Source organism: Haemorhous mexicanus, chromosome 6 (genome assembly GCF_027477595.1).
Source record: "Haemorhous mexicanus isolate bHaeMex1 chromosome 6, bHaeMex1.pri, whole genome shotgun sequence".
Lineage (NCBI taxonomy): Eukaryota > Metazoa > Chordata > Aves > Passeriformes > Fringillidae > Haemorhous > Haemorhous mexicanus.
This window is the reverse complement of record NC_082346.1, coordinates 59431572-59452225: the sequence shown is the minus strand read 5'-3', so window position 1 is coordinate 59452225 and position 20654 is coordinate 59431572. Positions and strand designations below refer to the sequence as shown.

The window sequence follows — 20654 nt, the reverse complement described above, 5'->3', positions numbered from 1 at the left end:
ATACATTCATATCTGCTATGAAAAAGATGGCTCTATCAGCTGCTTCTTTATGAGCTTGTTCTAAACCAGTGATGTGACAGTGCAAAACTACTTATTTTCTGTTTCATCAAGAAGTAATTCCTTCAGGCATTAAGATGTGACATTAAATCTTTTACTAAATTGAGCAATTTCATTAAGTTTTCTGTGAAGAGAGCAGAATACAGCATGGAATACAAAAGCTGTTAAAATGTGCCAGGGGAATATCATTGGGAAGGTAACAAACTTTGCAAGCCATAGGCCTGTATTACACATTTAAAACATTGTCTGAGACATTAAATAACCACAAAACCAGTTTTATATAATATGATTTAGCATCTGTTGCTCAGGAATTCAGGAGCAAACATTTACTCTTGTCTGATTAATATTAGCAGCTTAAAAAAAAATAAAAGGCATTCTTCTGATGACTGAAATACATTCCCAGGGGGAATTCAAGCACCACAGTTCTTTCCACAGAAAACCTCCAAATAAAACACGGCCAAGTATTGCCCAGAGAGATTAAACACCAGGAAAGCTCTACACAGCAGAGATTCTCACTTCAGGCAATTCACTTTTTCCTGCTTTTGAGGGAGGTGTTGTGAACTCTCACTCTCTTCTGCACGGAAGAAGAGATCTTCAGAGATGCTTTCTTTGTAAGGGACCTTTCCACAGCCCCGGGTTTCCATAGCAACAGCTGAGCATCCTCTCCACCCGTCAGCAGAGACTCATCCGTGGGGCTCCAGCAGAAGGAGCGGACGGTGGCCGAGTGTCCCCCACACAGGGTCCCCACCAGGCTCAGGCCATCAGTGCTGCAGCTGATCAGGTGGATGTCTCCCGTGGAGGTTCCCCCAATCAGGAAGAGTTTCCCTGCCTTCTCGTGGTAGAAGCCTCCCACCAGGTAATGCAGGCCGTGGTTTTCAGTGCACACTGACTCTCTGACATCCAGAACGTGCAGCAGGGTTATCGGCTCCTCGGTGTCCAGCTGAGCCATGTCCCACCAGCAGAACCCCTCATCGTGGGTCATGCAATAGACCTGTTTGTAGTCTTCCCCAGACCAGCCAAGAGAACTCACTGATGAATCTGAATTGCAAGTGGATATCAAGGCATCATCTTCATTGTCCTTGTTGATGTCAAACACATTCACCAAGCCATCGGTCGAGCCAGACACTACCAAATTGGGTTCAACAGGATGAAAACAGATTTTGGTGATGTCATCATTGTGACTTTCAGAATAGACTCCCAAGGGCTCTTTGGAGGCACTGGCACAGTCTGTAATGCCTCTTGCATCCCAAAACACCAGAAACGTGTCCTTTTCAACCTTCTCCGTTCCGGCACAAACGACGAGGTCGCTGCAGCTGACGTCGAAGCTGATGAAGACGTTGGAGGGATAACCAGTGAACACCTGCACGGGCTCCTGCGTGGCCGAGCGAACGTCCCAGCACTTCACCGTGCCCTGGCTGCAGGCTGAGAACACCAGGCTGTCACACGTGTGTGCAAACCTGACCCCGGCCAGGACCCCGCCGCGGCCGCCGTACTGGCGCAGGCAGCGCAGCGTGTCCCTGTCGTACACCCTGAGGGATTCATTGGAGCAGGAAACGGCCACCCAGCGGCTGCTGCCGGCCTGGGCAGCTCTGGAGGTGTGGATGTCCAGCAGGTAGGCGGGTTCTTCGCTGGGCACGCAGCGCCGGGCTATGCGCAGCCCCGCCAGCTGCTCCTCCACCTTCTCCACTGCTGTCATCTCCCCAGCCTGCAACAAATAAAAGCCAAGGAGAGCTTTAATTACAACATTCTTCAACAGTGTTAGCTTTAAAAACAAGTACGAGGAAGCATCTTGTGCAGAGGTGATGCACGGAGCTAAAATTCAATTATCCCGATGTCCTCCCCAGCACAACTTCATTCACAGGAGCACAGGACAGGGAAGGGCTCCCTGATTCAAGTTCTGTCTCTCGTGTCTGTAAGCACCACACCAGATAATCCCCTTAGCAGATTAAACAGTCTATCTGGGAAAATCACTCAGCTAAATTTGCTTTATTATTTTTATAAAGTAACACGATGTTCTCCACAAGTGGAAACAAAATGAAGTCACCCCCTCCACCTGAGGAGGAGTAAGTTTTATTCTAGGAAGCACAGTCCACAAACAGCTGCATGAGTGCAACTGCAGGAGACTTCTTCAGTGAACTTCTGTGCCCAGGGACGTGCACAGGGGAGGCAGAGAACAAGACCAAAATGACACAGCACTGCAGCCTGAAATGGCCTGCTGAGGTAATTTTACAAGTATTTAGGTGCCCAATGACGCACAGAAACACCTGCCAGCGTATCAGGGACCACCTGAACAGGCTACACGACCTGTGGAATTCACTGCAATTAAGCACCTCAGTGTTTTCTGAGCCTCCTGTAAAACCACAGAACACTGGCTTTTATTTTAGTGCAGCTGATAAAAATCTTCCCTTCAGAGGCAATTCCTCTCTGGCACTACTGAACCCCTCTAAAAACCCAAACTATTTCAGCAATGCACACAAATGCAAACTTTACCCAGCAAAACCAAAATGAAACAAAATTCTCTTGGATTCTCTCACAGATTCACTTTGAAAATATGCCCTAAAAAAAGGAAAAACATACTTTTCCTTTCTATAACACAACAGAAAATTCTATTCTGTAATTGCAGTAAAGACTCCATCAATTCAGAGTCAGGAAAAGCAGAGCAGCATTTACATTTTAAAGAGATATTTGCAATAGTTTTAGTGGTTCACAAACTACAACCATTTTTTTAAAGGAACATGTAGGTATGTTATTACAGTCATCCACTTCTGTCAAGAACACAGGTTCAATGAGACCACTATTCTGTGTTTAAAAAGAGTCAAAACCCAAACATTGAGGGACTCACAGCAGGTTTTAAGGGGTCAACACTCCAGTGATTTCTCACTGATACTGGCATTTCCTTAAGGTCTGGACCAGCAGCCAATCCCAGGTACCATATGCATGAAATGACCCTTAAAAAAAAAAAAAATCCAAAGAGAAATGGAATAAAAATCAGGCAGACACAGAATGTAAGAAAATATTCTCATGCCTTCCCAGCTGTTCTATCATCAATTTTTCTACAAATTCTCCAGGCTGGATTTTTAGGGGTGGAATGTGCAAGTTTCCATGTATTACTTGCTTTAGTTGCAATCATTTTAATTGCCCATGAGAGACCAAAAACAAAGGAGAAGTTGCTATGACAAAGCTGCATTCTGCTTTTTTTTTTTTTTTTCCTTCTTGGCTTTGTGGTTTCAGGGGTTTGCTTTCCCTCCTCTGGTTTGGTGTACACAAATATTCACGACACCATGTGACAAACCAGCAAATTCTTAAAAAACAGCTTAAGCAGGCACGCATAAAAACTTAATTCCCAAGTCACAAATAATCTCACTAAGTGATTTGCCTCAGTAATATCCTGACAATGAGGTCCCCAGGTTAATCTTCTACATCAAAGCAACCTTTCAGAGCACATCTACCAGTCATTTTTGCCATAAAACGCAGACATCCTGTGGAAACTCCTTCCCCCTCTGAAGCAAAGAAGTTCAACGTGTTTTCTGGCATTACCCTGTGCACAACCTACCCACAGAACTTGTTCCTTCCTTACTTTTCTGGGTATGTCCTCAAATGAAACAAGCTTTTACTAGAACTATTACATAAAGCCAACTGCTCTCAAACGCTGCTTGCTACGCTGCTTAAACACAAAACTGTTCAACAGCCATGCAAATTAATAATATTAGCTGAAGAAATAAAATATTTTTAACATTATTGATTAGGAAAACTGCTTAATTCAATTTACTGAAGAATTACAATGGAAGCTTCTATTTAAATAGAGTTTCAAACACACATGCTTGAGGGTGGAGAAAGGAGTTTTTGTAAACCAGCTCTCCTGCAGTGCTATGGTTACTAAAAAAATCTGGTTCTCTCTGTGAATTTCTTGTAAGAAAAATATAGTTTTCCAAGCTGACCTGAATTTTAAGCTCTAAATATTCAGACTTTGTCTACTCAAAAGGCCAAGTAAACTCAAACAGACATGTTCCTGACAAATGTCATCCATTTGGAAGGCAAGCTGCAGTTGTTTAAATATTACTGACTATGACGGAGAGTATCTTTCAATAAGCAGTTTCTACAACACTCGTGTATGAGCTTTTACTGCTGGGGAAGGTGAGGGAACTCTGCAAATACCCAGAAGTTGTAAAAAGCCAGAGTCTGCAAAAGGAGGTTCATTCAGTTTTAATAATATTTTCTGGGAAATAAAATTAGCTCAACACAACTCATAAGCTTTTGCCCAGAATGACTTAACTACAGCTATTCTGAAATACCAGAAAATGATGTTCATGTTGTCAGACAGAAATGCAATTTCTAACATCAGGAAGGTGAAGGTTCAATTCTATTTCCACTGCAACAACTCAGACTTGTGCTCGATGGCAGCCAGGTTTTTGCTAAAAATGCAGTAAAATGTCTGTTTTAGCAAGAAAGTCTTCAGACTCTTATGAAATTGTGATTGAAGGTTATATAAACAATCCATGCTCAAACTTCAGGGTGTAGCTGCCAGCCCTTCCTTTTCAGAAGGGGAAGTCACTGTTGTATTTTGATGGGAAAGTTTAAATGGCAGGAATAGGATCTGTGTTAAATTTATGAGACAAATAGGAAACAATGGTCTTCCAAACACAATGGAAGATAACTAAGCACTGGACTGCAGCCACCTACAGAGCACATGGTCCTCTGCACTGAAGCACTTTCAGTTCCTTAAGTTCAACAACGGAGGTATCTGTTTTCCAAAGAATCCTTTGGCAAAATCAGAGTCTTTGAAACGTTTTGGACATAGCACAACAGCCAGTTATGGTCAGAGAGGAGAACTGCTCATGTTTGTATGACAAACTCTCTGACACAAAGACTTGTACCAACAGCTTGCTCTTGGACTACTTCAGTCTCAGAAAAAAAATCACAGAGGGCACTGGCCAAAAGCTCTTCTTTCCCCATGGATCCTCCTCTGCTCAGAATGTGAGTTACTTCATTAAATTTGTGAGTTAATTCATTAAATTCAGGTTTTTCAATTTCTCCAGCAAAGTCACCCACAGTCTGGATCTACAGTCTCAACAGTGGCAAAATGCAGGGGATGTCAAGGTGCCAGGAACCCCCCCACCACTGGGATGACACACCAGCACCTGGCTGAAGGTGGCTGGCTCTGGCCAGTCACTTGTGCTTGACACAGAGGTGCAATCCCATCCTTAGGGAACACCATTCCTTACATGGAATTAATCTTTCAGTTGCATCCACACCTGCAGCCCCCGAGCCAGGAAAAGCCACCTTTTATAAATTAAACCTAAAACTTCTGTGTTATTATATCCAGACTTAGAACTACACTCAGGTGATCTGTTCTATGAATTAAATACACAGTTACATGCAACCCCTGCACATCTCCTGGATACCACAACTACCAGAAACAATAAGCTTCTGGAAGGACACTCAAAACTCATTACATCTTGGGAACTCAGAATAAATACCATTCTCTGAAATAACCTAAAATATTTTGACCTCCAGGGCATCCTACAAGGCTCCTTTAAAAAAGAAATAAACTCAATGTTTAGAATAGAAGGCACGAAGTGGAAGTGATGCCAAAGAGGCAGGACAGGATTTTCAGATGCCTTTGTTATGTGTTTTTCACTGGTGGAGTGTGGAAACAACCACACAGCAAGACTAGAAGCAAACAGCTGTGCTAAAGGCAGCCCTTTCCAATGGTGGAGGAATGAAAAGCAAGGACCTATCTGCACAAACTAAACTTAACATTGTCCCAGCACTTACTGCTGTGCTGTTTGTGCAGCATTCTAAATGCTGCAGCTTCAGTTCAAGCCAACAGGCTCATCAGTCCTCTTCAATCCAGAACGTTTTTCAAAAGATAAACCAGCAAATCAGAAGTTATTTCCCTTTTCCTTTGAGTGGTGTACAGAAGATGCTGCCAAGTTCTCCTTTCCAAAAGGGAATGTTAGCTCAAAAATATATAGAAATACAAATTTTTCTTCGAAAAATACAGAGAAAAATGGCACATTCTCAAAGATTTAATCACTAACATAAGAGTAACTTATGAGTAGGAGGGTAGAAACACGTAATAAAAATGAAAAAGACCTGTAGTTCTGGCAATCTTCTCTGCAGAGGTCAAATACCAAAAATAGCAAGGGATCTGAACAGCAGCAGATGAAATCTTGCACTGTTCTTTCCTACCATAAACAATACAAACAGACCCTCCCTTTATTTTCACAATTATTACAAGTTCCAGAGCAAGCTGAGAACAAACCCAGAGCTCTGGGCAGCGGGAGGCAGCTCGTGCATGCACAGGACATGTGGTTTGCATTTGGGAGCAGAGCTGCCAAGGCAGGGAGAACACATCCCTGCTGCTGCCAAGACAGGGAGAACACATCCCTGCTGCACTGCCCCAGTGCAGGGAGAACACATCCCTGCTGCACTGCCCCAGTGCAGGACAGAACACATCCCTGCTGCACTGCCCCAGTGCAGGGAGAACACACCATTGCTGCACTGCCCCAATGCAGGGAGAACACATCAGAGCTGCACTGCCCCAATGCAGGGAGAACACATCCCTGCTGCACTGCCCCAGTGCAGGGAGAACACATCAGAGCTGGACTGCCCCAGTGCAGGACAGAACACATCCCTGCTGCACTGCCCCAGTGCAGGGAGAACACATCCCTGCTGCACTGCCCCAGTGCAGGGAGAACACATCAGTGCTGCACTTCTCCAGTGCAGGGAGAACACATCAGAGCTGCACTGCCCCAGTGCAGGGAGAACACATCCCTGCTGCACTGCCCCAGTGCAGGGAGAACACATCAGAGCTGCACTGCCCCAGTGCAGGGAGAACACATCCCTGCTGCACTGCCCCAGTGCAGGGAGAACAAGAACACACCATTGCTGCACTGCCCCAGTGCAGGGAGAACACACCATTGCTGCACTGCCCCAGTGCAGGGAGAACACACCATTGCTGCACTGCCCCAGTGCAGGGAGAACACACCATTGCTGCACTGCCCCAGTGCAGGGAGAACACATCCCTGCTGCACTGCCCCAGTGCAGGGAGAACACACCATTGCTGCACTGCCCCAGTGCAGGGAGAACACACCATTGCTGCACTGCCCCAGTGCAGGGAGAACACACCATTGCTGCACTGCCCCAGTGCAGGGAGAACACACCAGGGCTGTAGTTTTCCAGTGCAGGACAGAACACATCAGGACTGCACCTCCCCAGTGCAGCAGCCTGCAGAGACCTCTCCTCAGTGGCACCACTCTCCAGCAAATGACCTGAGCACAGAGGGGAAGCACAAACCAGCCCTCAGGAGCGCTCAGTTTCTCCAGCACGCACTCTCCCATAGCTGGGTTTGTTGTTTCACCCAAGCAGAGGGACAAGGGGTTTTTCCAGCATTCCCACAAAGCCTGCTGAAGGCAAAGAGCATTTAGTCATCAGGCAGGAAGGGAATAAAATGCACGAGAGGCTATGCTAAAGTGCAGAGACAAGATGTAACTGCCAAGAGAATTATTTCATCCTCTCCAATCAGCTGCAGCTCGCTTCCAAATGTAAGGCACAGGCAGAAAGAAGCTCCATGTAATTCTTCATTTGCAGTACAGAAAAAATTGTATCAGTAGAATAGAAAGGAGGAAGAAGATAAAACACAAAGTCTACAGGAAGATCAAAAAAATTAGGTCTACCAAGCTACTTGCCTTTCATGACATCAATTCGTGCCCTCCCACCAGGACTGAGCTTTGGGGTACAATCCTGTTTAGCAATGGAGAGAGGAGCTGTAGGTGGGAGAGAGAACCAAGGAAATGGCCTTAAACAGCATTGGTTGGAAGTAAAAAAGTAAGAGTCAGAGGTAGTAGAGAATAAAGGGAAAAAAGGCCCAGGAGCTCAGTGCTTTGGAATTCAATAATTTAAAAAAAAAATTTTAAAATGGAAACTACAACTGTTCTGAACTCATCTTTTGGGGACATAAGCAAGTAGTCACAAAAATACAGAAACAAAACCTCTTTTGAATATTATACTGGACATCCATAGAGAGAGAATGTAAAAACAACTTCTGAACTGGATCAAGCATAGCTTTAAATGCATATATCACAAAAACCATACAGTGACTATTTTCATCAAAAGAAAACTTTCAGGTTTTTTTTTTTTTTTTTTTGGTGTAAGATTCTGCATTCAAACTAGAAAGACCTATCCTGATTTTGCATCCAACACTAGAAATTCTGGTGGAGATCTACAGAGATCTAGAACATTTAGGAATGCCTTCAGGTCCAAAGTGCAATGACTAACATTTAAGCTTGAGTAATTGAAAGCCTATTGACAGAAATACATGAACCAAAGAGAATATCAGATGACCAACTGAAAAATTGTAGAATAACCCAATGTACAATTAAAAAACTCAAATAGGGTAGAGAGCACTAAACAAAACAATAAAAGTACCAAATTATAAATTTTGGCATCAAAATTAAGGCAAATTTATTAAAATATGATGCTCAGATTGCTAACCTACCTTCTCTAGAACAATTTAGAAGACTTGACATAAACATGGGAAACAAAGTTTCTAAATACTCTTAGAAATTGTATAAAACAAAAATTCAAACATGTTTGAGAATATCCCTTTTTCAATCTTCTCTTTCCATCCAATTCCATGCCTGTGACACAGACCTAACAGAGGAGCCACAAAGAAAGCTGTCCCTGAAATCCCACTCTGCCATGAGCAGCTGGACCCAGCCAAGAACTTCCCTGTGAGGGGGAGCTTTCCTTGTAGTGACCTCACCAGGTAGAGAATATGACTGCATCCAGGTGTGGGTGAGGTGGTCATCCAATAAGGGAGTTATAAGAGGATAAGAGATGCTCTATTTTGCTCTCGTGGCTATTCTCAGATCAAGCTGCAGCAGAAGCAATCCTATTTTATAAAGGCAGGTCTGAAAGATTCCCAGGCAAAGGGAAAATTACAGGAAGAGATACTGCAATTGGGCTACTTGTATTCTAAATTCTATATGTTATGTTTTCTTCTTTTTTTTTTCTGGCAAAGAATACTGTATTTAAAAACACTCTGAAAGCTCATCTATGCCTAAATTGCACTCTCAGAAGCCTCTGAACAGGTGAACAACAAATGCTGCATCCTCAGGTGGATTCTGCAGAACAGGGAAAGTGCCCTAGTGCTGGGCCCTGGCTTCTGCACTGAGACATGGGGGTCAAAGATGAGGCTTGTGCCTGCTGCCTGTGATGGAACCACAGCTATCCTGCCAGTCTGCTGCAAACCTTGAAGAGAATCCAAGTCTCAGCCTGCTGCACTTGTGCTTATCTCATCAGACCACAGGCAGCACAGAGAAGTCATTTCCTTTCTCCTGTGAGCACCTCCCACCGAACGCATCGCACCGAGACGGCTCCTTGTAAGCACAAACATGGGAAAGAAGATACAGGACTCATCAGCCTCTCAAACAACAGACAGCCACAGCTGCTGGAAATCAAACATGGAGCTACCATGGTCACCTGCATGTAGCATTAAGTTTGGATCCATTCACACTTCAACACAGCAGCCACGAGCAGCTCAGAGGAGGCTCATGCTCCCAAGCAGCATTTTGCTTTGTGAAGGGGTCCAACAGCTTTGCTGTCTGACTTGGCACTAGAGCTGAGCACTGAGATGGCCATCTCAAATCAGACAGAAATAAAGTATTTATCTAAGTGGATTTGAACAAGAGCCTGGCCTACAAACACTTCCCATCCCTGACTGTGGCAGAACAGCTTGCTGAGCAATTCCCAGCAAGGGCCAACATTCACTCCTCGCTTTCCCAACCAGTGAAACAAGGACAGTGTTTGCCCAATTCACAATCCTTGTGCACACAAACATTAGTGAGCACAGCCAGCAGCACACTTTCACACAAGAAGCCTTGCTCTGAATGTCCACACTGCAAGATACAATGCAAAAGTCACTGTGACACCGTGGTGCACCTGCAAATTCCACAATCACATGGGCTCTGATGCCCTTTCAAGGTTGGGATTCCAAGAAAGGACTCCAAGAGTGAAGATTTTCAGGGCCATTTTGAGCTGAACAAAGCACCACATGAATGGGCAACACCAATGATCCACCCAACAGAGAAAGGTGAAAGGAAAAAATTACTTACACAGCTGCATGAGTAATTTAGTGACTCTGAAACAACACCATTTATTTCCTTCAATTTAGACACTGTCTCTTACTACCAGCATCCTCATAGAGAAGAAACCTGGAAGTAAGTAGAAGTCTTCCCAAAGATTAATAAAACTTGCTGAAATTCTTCCAAATAATTTATTTCTACACCACAGGAAGCCTGGGAAATTTCAGCCTGAATTTAGCAGCAACCATAATAAAAGGATATAAAGAAACTGCTGTAATTGGAAAAAGAGCTTCTACTACCACACACTGGTGCCAAAATACCTACAATGACATAAAGTCAATGTTTTATTTACTGGAATACTTCAGAAATTCTTTCACAACAGTAATTTACCTTAAGTACACTTCATTATCAGAGCTCATTCTTCAAAACACAAACTATTATGTTTCCAGGACTCTTTTCTTACCAACCCAAGCTTAAATCAGTCACTGCTGAGCAGGTGAGAAGATTCCCCTCCAATGCAGATGTAGGGGAATACAAGACAAACAACACTTGTGTGCTTGGTTATTCTTAGCCCAACTCTAACATCACTGCCCAAGCAATTCTCTGCAGTTCCAGATGTGTTGCACAGGCACAAACATCTGCCAAGCCTAAGCAGGGAAAATGACTTCTCATTTTCCTCATCTGCTTCCCCAAAACTTGCAGATCACTAAGGTGTCTTTGCCAGTCACATCCCACAATATCCACTTTTTTTATATTTAGCTACTCCAGAACATCCCCACATCAAGGTAATTTGTCAGACCCTCTCCAGTTTCAAAGCAACAAGAGAAACCTGAGATCCCTGTGTGCCCCTGACAGCTCACAGACTATCAGTTTCCAAAACATGCTCTTTGTGCACAGTCTGACAGCTGGAGGCTCTGCTGAATCTTTATCATGCCCTAAGCTCAATTTTCAATGCTTTGTAGCAGACAAAAGGAAAAGATGTCATCTAAGTGACAACAGAAGATGGAAGAGGCTGAAATAAAGGGTTTCAGAGCTATGTTGCCTTCATCCTGATCAGGAGAATTTACTTTTGAGTCTCCACAAAAGATGCTAAGGCATCGAGGATGTGGACACTGAAGCCATGCAAGGCACTCTATTCAGCTCTTTGTTTTCAGGAGCCTTTAGACAGTGCTTACTCCTGAACCATACATGGAACTCCAGCAGCAGCTTCACCAATGCCACAAAAGAGTAAAAAAAAAACAAAAACCAAACAGCTTTTACTTTTCACGACACTCAAATGCACAGTGATTTTCCATACTCCACTGGAAGTTCACATTCAACTGTTTGTTCACTCTTTAAGTGATTTAGGACTCAGTCACAAGCAATAAAATCATGAAAGGGAACAACAAAGGAGAAAGTGTGCAGGTATTGATACTCCAGATTTTCTGACCAAGAGATCTGCTGTGTGCAGCAGCACAGACAATCCCTGCTGGCAAAACCAGAACTCCATGTTTTTGTTAGGACCCACAAACCCTGAAGACCTAGGTGGAAACTTACTTTTCTGAGATCCACAAACACCTTTCCAACATCTTCAGCAGCCTGCTCCCCCAAAATAATGCAGGGATAAAAAGAAAAGTCAAGAGCTTTCTGCATTTTAATAACCCTGCTCTCAAGCCATGTTTGTTCTCAATGCTTAAGTAAACCCACATTTCACAGGGTCATAGCAGGCTCCCAGCAGTGCCCTTTGCTGAGGCCAATGTCTTGATAACTAAGCCATAATCAAGTGCAGAGAAGGAAGGGTGAGATGATGCAGGTAATGGACTGTTTATTTCACAAGAAGTAGCTGGATGCTTTGCCTTGTGTAGCTTGGCAAAGACAGAGACTGAAGGGGATACAATTACTATCTACAAATACATCAAAGGAGTAAATGCTGGGGAGGGAGGGGAGCTACTCAAGAACAATACTGGCACAAGAGTTTAAAAGCATAAACTGACCATAAATAAAATATGGAGCAGAAATCATAAAGTTTATCTTACAAAACACTTCCCAGTTATAACAGTAGGGGTAAAAACTTGAACTGCCTTCATCTGCTTTTATAACCCCGCCAGCCTGGCACCCACCACTGTCCTTGCACAGCAAAGAACCCAAATAGGAAGGCAGACTGAGAAACAAGCAACTGAGATAAGCTGGCTCACAATTCCTTTCTGGAAGATACCAGACAACAGCAAGACACTCTTTTTGCTCAGTCCATAGCTCCAAGAGCAGCATTAGGAATTTAGTAAGAGGGCACGTGTGTGCACAGAGAGCACGCAGCTTCCAGCTGAAGGGGGCCTCCTCTCCACGCTGCTGGAATTGCGGGGACAGCAGCCCAAGGAACTGAGCGTGCCCCTGCACACAGCCAGGCCTAGAGCCAAGGGTTTGGGTGGGAAAGCCCAAAGATCAGGGACAGCAGCCCAAGGAGCTGAGCATGCCCCTCCACAGAGCCAGGCCTAGAGCCAAGGGTTTGGGTGGAAAAGCCCAAAGATCAGGGACAGCAGCCCAAGGAGCTGAGCGTGCCCCTCCACACAGCCAGGCCTAGAGAGAAGGGTTTGGGTGGGAAAGCCCCAAAGATCAGGGACAGCAGCCCAAGGAGCTGAGCGTGCCCCTGCACACAGCCAAGCCTAGAGCCAAGGGTTTGGGTGGGAAAGCCCAAAGATCAGGGACAGCAGCCCAAGAGCTGAGCGTGCCCCTGCACACAGCCAGGTCTAGAGAGAAGGGTTTGGGTGAGAAAGCCCAAAGATCAGGGACAGCAGCCCAAGGAGCTGAGCGTGCCCCTCCACACAGCCAAGCCTAGAGCCAAGGGTTTGGGTGGGAAAGCCCAAAGATCAGGGACAGCAGCCCAAGGAGCTGAGCGTGCCCCTCCACACAGCCAAGCCTAGAGCCAAGGGTTTGGGTGGGAAAGCCCAAAGATCGGGACAGAGCCCTGGGGTTGTCATTCCGCTCTCGGCCACCGGGTGTCGCCAGTGCCCGCCCCAGCAGCACCGCGATTTAGCCGACCCAATAATAATTAATCCGGGCGTTAATAAAGCACCAGTACTTTTTTCTTCTTTTTAAAGCCTCCGTTCCTCAAATCAGACAGTTAATCAAAAATCACAGCACAAAACTGCCTAGCAGAAAAACAGAAGAAAAAAAAAACCCAACCAAATTCAGCTATGGCACAACTTTTCTTTCTGAACCATCAGAGGTTAACAATACACACATTCTTTTTTAGAGTCTCATTTGGTGACTTTAATGCACAGATCTGGATCATTCAGACTTGATAACAATGCCAGATGCAGCTCATATGTCCATGCAAGGCAGACATAAACATAGGGAATGACTGACTTGTGTGCATTTGCTCTTGTAGCATCCAGCAAGTGCTGAGTCCAGAAAGAGCCATCATTCAAATTTCCTAGGGAAGAGGGATCAACAAACCAAATCCAGCAGCTACAAAAATCTTCCTCTTTCAACCTTTCCATTCATATCTATCTCCCAGAAACATTCCTGAAGCAGAAGTGTTCAATGCACATGCAAAGTAATAGCTGCCCACTATTACTATTACTATGAAACCACTAGAATTAACTTTTCTTTACATCTGTTTTTTCTCCCTTTCAAAACTGAGTCATGTATTTCCTTAGATATCCTGGCAGATATTGAATAAACTAAAATCAAATCCTCTTACCTCAAAAAACTCCTTCATGAACTGCATAAAAACTGAAGTCAGTTAGAATTGCCAGTAAGAGCTGTATGTTTCTAAACAAGAAATTTTGCTTTCACAGCTGCTTGTCCCTTCTGATTGCACAAAGGAGTAATAACACTTAATTCCAGCTCTCCCACTCATTCCCATAGCAACAAAGATACACAAATTGTTATTATGAAAAGATCCTCAAATTACTGAAAAGTGAACAATACCTGAAGCTTCCTATTCCAGGTACTGCCAGCATACAACTCCAGCTTGCCAATTGTAACTAAATGCTGGGCTGTCTTCTCACCAATTGTACAGCACTTTTGTATCTTATTTTTAATGAGAACAGTTTTGCCTTGAAATAAGAGGCAGGGGAAAAAATATCTCAGTATGGTGAGAGTATGAGCTCAGATGGTGAGCTGCAGAGAGATGCAAGTTGAAAGTTGTTAATTGGTTAAAAATACAAAAAAAACAAAAAGTTTTTGCTGAAGAAATAAAGCAATTGCAAGAAAGGTTATAAACAATACAGCAAAACAATCATTTTACTTTAAAACTAATTTTGGAAGTAAGAGAGGAAAATGCACCAACAAGAATTTATGTAACTCTTTTGTGTTTAACTCCTCTGTTGAAGGAAAGGGGACAGTGGCAGGGACATAAAAGGGGAAGAAATGAGGGAGAAGTGGGTGGTGGGTCAGGGGGAAGGTCCCTGAGGAGGGCAAAGCCATGTTTGAGGTTCAATTTCCTAACCCCACAAGGGATTGGGCAATATATTCTTTTTCTGCTTTTCTTGTATCCTCCATTGCCCCTCTTGCACCTGAACTGCTCCAGAGTGCAAAAGCACACTCCAAGACCTTGCCAAGACCCTGACTCACAATTCTTAATGCTTTCTTTTAATGTCTGGTGTGAAAGCCACTAATAGGCTTGTCCCCACAGAGGAGAAGCTGAGTCCCATAAAAAACATTTTTTCCCTCACCAAATAACCCCAAGTTTTAGATTGTCTGCAGAGGCAGCTTGGTATCAACACAGATCAACACAGCTGAGCAGCATGGTAGTGCTGATTTCCTTCTGTTTTGCTCATTTGTTTGTTGGGTTTTTTTTTTCCCAGAAAAGCTTGGAAATACCATTATTTTTTATACTTCCAGTAAAAAGCACAACAAAGCTGGAAAATGCTGCCAGCAGGCAACAACCATCTGGTCTCTCAGGAGACCTCCCACACAGTCAGGTACAGACCAGACCCCAGGGCTGCCCTGCAAAAATGATGTACTGAAAGAAAAAACCATTTAAAAAAAATTCATCTTGAAAGGTTGAGAGAATTGGGATTGTTCAGCCTGGAAAAGAGGAGACTTTGGGGTGACATAACTGCAGCCTTCCAGTACCTGAAGGGAGCCTGCAAGAAAGATGGAGAGATTATTTACCAGAGTCTGGAGTGACAGGACAAGGGAGAATGGATTTAAACTGACAGAGGGCAGGAAGAAATTCATCCCTGTGATGCTGCTGAGGCCCTGGCACAGGCTGCCCAGAGCAGCTGTGGCTGCCCCATCCCTGGGAATGGTCAAGGCCAGGCTGGATGGGGCTCGGAGCAACGTGGTGGAAGGTGTCCCTGTCCATGGCAGGGGGTTGGAATGAGGTGATTTAAGGTCCCTTTCAACCCAAATCATTCTATGATTCTATGCTCTTTTCTAAAAAACATTTTAAGCCACTTGAACATCATCAATCTGTGCACAGAAGAACTCTTATGTGGAAAAAAAAATAATATATTTATTTCCAAAAGGTCTGAGACTTTGGAAGAAACAGGCAGGGTCCAGGTCATGCCAATGCATGCAGAGGGTGCCCAGGAATTCCAGGCCCACCTTTCCCTACAGGGCTGATCCTTGACCCCATAAAAAGATATTTGGAGGAAAACACAAACAGCTACACCAGTCTTTAAACAAGCAGAAACCAACATGGAAACTTTAAAGAAGACCATGTAAATCAGCACCCAGAAACCATGGGATTCACATGAACACAAACCTGTTCAATCTCTCTGCTGACAGGAACAATTATCTTCAGGAGCTGCTCTGCACACACACTTCACTGAATCTGATTATTCTCTCAAACAGGAAACCCACTGAAAATATGAGGAAACAAAAGGCATTAGCATAACTTAGTTCTGAGAACAAAGTTCTTACAGACCTAAAAACCAGCATACTAAGAAAAGAGCTTGTGTTTCTGCATGCTTTCAAATATGTAACACATGTCCAGGAAAAAATAATTTAGAATTATAGGATTATAACCAATATGGGCCAGTAACATAACAGAGAATTGACAATTCAACTCCCTGTATCTTGTAGGAAAAGATAATTCTGCAACACAGCATACTGAAGAATACCTGTTCATTATATAAAATAAAAGTTTAGGATATGCATATCACAGCTTTGGCAGTAGTTTCTGTAACTACTTTTATATTCAAAACCATAGAAAAGTGTTTTCCTTTTCTCCCCAAAGGAGTAAAACTACCAAACAAAAAAAAAACAAACTGCAACTTTCATTTCTTCTGACATTTTCCAGATTTGTTTGGGAGTGGGTTTTTTTTTTTTTTTTTTTTTGCTGTTTCAGACTGTCACCATCATTAATAAAGATTCCCATCTGCACCAAACCTGGGTGAGGTCAACTGGTGCTTACCAGCACAACTTCCTAATCCACATATTTCATTAAATCACAAATCATTAGGGCTGAAAAAGACATTTATGATCCAGTCCGGACACTGCCAAGGCCACCACCAAACCGTGTCCCCAAGCGCCGCATCCACGCGGTTTTGGACACGTCCAGGGGACGGTGACTCCACCACTGCCCTGGGCAGCCTGTCCCTGCCGGTATTCCTTATCCCGATCCTTATCTCTGTCCCTGCCGGTGCTCCTTAGCCCGATCCTTATCCCTGTCCCTGCCGGTGCTCCTTATCCCAGTCCCTGCCGGTGCTCCTTACCCCGATCCTTATCTCTGTCCCAGTCCCTGCCGGTGTTCCTTATCCCGATCCTTATCCCTGCTCCTGCCGGTGCTCCTTACCGGAGCCTTATCCCAGTCCCTGCCGGTGCTCCTTACCCCGATCCTTATCCCTGTCCCTGTCCCTGCCGGTGCTCCTTATCCCGATCCTTATCTCTGTCCCTGTCCCTGCCGGTGTTCCTTATCCCGATCGTTATCCCAGTCCCTGCCGGTGCTCCTTACCCCGATCCTTATCTCTGTCCCTGTCCCTGCCGGTGTTCCTTATCCCGATCCTTATCCCTGCTCCTGCCGGTGCTCCTTACCGGATCCTTATCCCTGTCCCTGCCGGTGTTTCTTACGCCGGTCCTTATCCCAATTCCTGCCAGTGCTCCTTATCCCTGTCCCTGCCGGTGTTCCTTACCCCGATCCCTGTCCCTGTCCCTGCCAGTGTTCTTTAACCCGATCCTTATCCCTGTTCCTGCCAGTATTCCTTATCCCGGCCGCGTCCCGGGTCCCATCCCTGCCGGTGTTCCTTTTTCCGGCCGTGTCCCAGGCACTGTCCTACCGGTGTTTCTTATCCCGATCCTTATCCCGGCCGTGTCCCGGTCCCGGTCCCTCAGGGCTGTCCCGACCACCGCCGCGTGCGCGCCGCGCGGCCCCCGCTAGCCCACCCCCGCCGCCCCATTGGCTGCAGCGGCCGCCATCTTCCGTTTATGGAGGCGGGGAAGGAAACGACGCACAGGAAGGGGATTGGTGCAAAGGCGGAGGGGCGGGGACGGCCGGCAATCGGCGCGGTCTGATTGGCTGGCGCAGGGAAGCCCCGCCCCGGGGCCGCGGGCGCGGTTGCGCTCGGCCATGGCGGGGTTGGAGCGCCCCGCGAGGGAACGGGCGCGGGAAACGGGAATGGCTCCGGGGTGACACACGGAGCTGCGTCCTCCAGGAGAGCAGGAACACGGAGGATTATTTCCTAGGAGGGACCCAAACACGAAAAAGGACAAGAAGGTTAATTAGATTTTCCCAGATTCTTTTTATTTTTTTTCCAGTTAAACTTCCAGAGTATTTTTCTCCTCTTTTTATTTGCCAATTACTAGGTTAACGCATCCAGGCTATGAAAAGGAAGATGGCATAACTAACATTTGCTTCTTTTAATGTTTTATTTAATATGGTCCCAAGTTTCTTAATTAAAAATTCCTTGTTTTACTCTGAATTTACTGTTCAATACTGATGAGTAACATTAATCTATAACCTTGGATGGATGTTATTCAGTGAGGAAAATAATTTGTAACTTTATTTTCATAGCAGTTAAAATCACATATATAGTATTTTCTGATAAATTATGTATTACCAATTTCATGGACAAATAAATAATTTCAAGACTTTTTAAACATAGAAATATTTTCATTAGCTTAGTTTGCACTTCCATTTTTAAAAATGGAAATCTAAGAATTTGAGCTATGTATTGTTCTAGCAAGATAAAAAGGGCTTTAGCTATACCAAATGACTTGGTCAAGTTACATGAACAATGACCATAGAGCAGTCTAAAAAACACACCTTGTAGTTCAGTCTAATGCCACTTTAAAGGAGAAAAATCAATCAAAATTCTTCAAAATACTCACAATTTCATTTGTCTGTCACTAGCCAGTGCAGTATTTTAATTCTACTCACTCCAGTATAACTGTTATTTTTACTGTTTCTACTTATAAATAATGCATGTATTTATGTTCTCCCAGTGCAATTATCTGTCTGTGAGCAGAGATTACCCTTTTCTGTTGATAACTCTGCAACATTTTGAGTAGTTTATTAGAACCAGGTACTTGCATTCTTGAGGAGCCACAGATGCATAGCTCACCGAACTGCCATGAAAAAGTGCCCCTTTATTGTTTATTTTTGCTCCTTAACAGTTATTTGGTTGACATTTTTACAGTGCAGTGAACATAGAAAAATATCTAGATACATCAAAGCACAAAGACCCCAATGACACACTCATGTTTTCATAGTAAATACCTTTTCCTCATTCTGAAGCCTCGTCCTGCCAGAGCTGTCACCCAGAACTAAAGCCTGCTCACACTGGTGAGATTCGTTCTGAAGATTTCCAAACAGGAGGCAGATGATTTCACTGAGATCACAATATGCACTATAAGACTGTATTACAAATGTCAGTGCTACAATAACATTTTCAGCTGGTAGTTTTTCATCTGGGTTTCCCAGGGCAGTTGCCACAAATTCATCAATACCCTCTGTTCATTGTTCACGTGGTAGAAACAGCTGCAGGATCAAGTGGAAAGCCACAGTTTACAGCCAAGGGTTTGGTGCCCAGCAGTCCCAGACAAGTGCAGCTGTATTAACTGAAAATATCATTTTTTGGATAGCACACCAATGCTGCTGAGTCACAGGCTACCACGGGTAGAGATGCAGCTGTGAAGTTTACCACAGGAATTGCAGGGCAGATGCTCCAGAGATCACTTGTAACTATTGACAGACACTTTACAGACATAAAAGGTGTTTTGAGAAAGGAATCTTTAAGATCCCCACCTTAAAAGAAACCGGAGTCTAAACAAATCTGAGTTTCAGTGTCATGTACTCTAGGCCAGAGGTCAAGAACTCAAACAGCAAATTGTCTGGAATAAGAATTTTCTTTTTTTTTTCCTGTGTATTTGCATCTACGTAATATGCCAAGGTTATTTTTGTGGCGGTGTACTTTAGGGCTTGCAACTTTTTCAGTATAGCAATTTGTAATTAGCTCATGTGCATAGAGACAAAGTGTTACATTCCAGGGATCAGTAAACACAACTCCATCAGCAGATTCCTGCAGCTGAAGTAGCAGAAGTTAATGTGAATTGCTGGAGAAATGGGTTTATTTTTAACATCTTTAAAAGGTACAGCTCATTGGTTTCACTTGTCAGTTCTCCTCTGTTAGGGATAAGGGGGAGGGAGGAGCTTGCAAACCTCCCTCCGGCATTTTTTGGCAGTCCTATCTGCAGAACTTGACAAAATGTACAAGTGAGGCAAATTTATTATGACTGATGATAATCAGGTTTTGGGATTCACTGAAGGCACTTCAGTGCTTAATTGCCACTCAGTGCTGAATAAGCATTTAATAATCCAAAATCAAGGGCTGATTAAATTATATACTCTAATTACACAGTACAATAAAAAGAAGTTTTGATTGCAAAGTCAAGTTGTTGGGTAAGGACACCATTTTTAGAGGTCAGCTCAGAGTTAGCAGTGCCTGACTTCACATAATCTAAGCTAACTTCCTTCATCCTGCAGTAACAGAGCTGTGTCTTTCATCCCTTTGCTACAGCAAGCCTTAATTTTAATAATGCTGCTGTTGGTAACAGCGCTCACAGCTTCTCATACCTTCACAGGGTGCCAGGTTGGGATTTTATATTGGATCCTGTTGAAAGCAAAAACCTGGGCTATGCATTGCGGGCTCTTCCTCAGCCTCAGTTTCCTGAAGCTGCCCCTAAGAAGCTGAGTGGATGTTCTAGGCACATTCAAGTAGGAAAACAGACTGCAGACATGTATTTCTGTTTTCCTGGTCATCCTCACTACCTGAACAGGCCTGCTAGGAGTGTACATATTGAAATTTGATTTTTTTAATTGGCCATTTTGTTAGTGGCAAGAATTCCAGATTCCTTTCTGAAGCTGAAAGTTCAAGCTGGGCACCAAAGCAGGAGCCTTCCTTCCACCTGAGAGGTAGCAGAGGGAACACCCAAAAGTACACAGTTCACCCAGTGCATGCTCAGTTTTTTCTGTACTTGTACAGAGGCAAAACAGTGGAGCCAAGCTTGAGCCATTGCCTTCCTGCTGGCTTTTCCCAAGAACCTCAGTCAATCCTCCAACGTGTGAGATTCCTGAATGCAAAA

General features: G+C 44.2%; 1 protein-coding gene across 6 annotated transcripts; it reads right to left on the bottom strand.

Moving 5' to 3' along the window:
- Nucleotides 1-137: 137 nt before the first annotated feature.
- On the bottom strand, nucleotides 138-17492 carry WDR89 (WD repeat domain 89). Of its 6 annotated transcripts, none has more exons than XM_059850511.1 (4): nucleotides 17351-17492; nucleotides 15838-15934; nucleotides 2900-3005; nucleotides 138-1762 (listed from the first exon to the last, which is right to left on the bottom strand). In XM_059850511.1, the coding sequence occupies exons 3-4, from the start codon at nucleotides 2948-2950 to the stop codon at nucleotides 584-586; spliced, it is 1230 nt and encodes a 409-aa protein (XP_059706494.1). In that variant the 5' UTR covers nucleotides 2951-3005; nucleotides 15838-15934; nucleotides 17351-17492; the 3' UTR covers nucleotides 138-583. The 6 variants fall into 6 exon arrangements, 4 of the variants coding, with proteins under 4 accessions (XP_059706494.1, XP_059706495.1, XP_059706496.1 ...); XM_059850512.1 differs by lacking the exon at nucleotides 17351-17492 and adding an exon at nucleotides 17207-17341; XM_059850513.1 differs by lacking the exon at nucleotides 2900-3005.
- Nucleotides 17493-20654: the final 3162 nt, after the last annotated feature.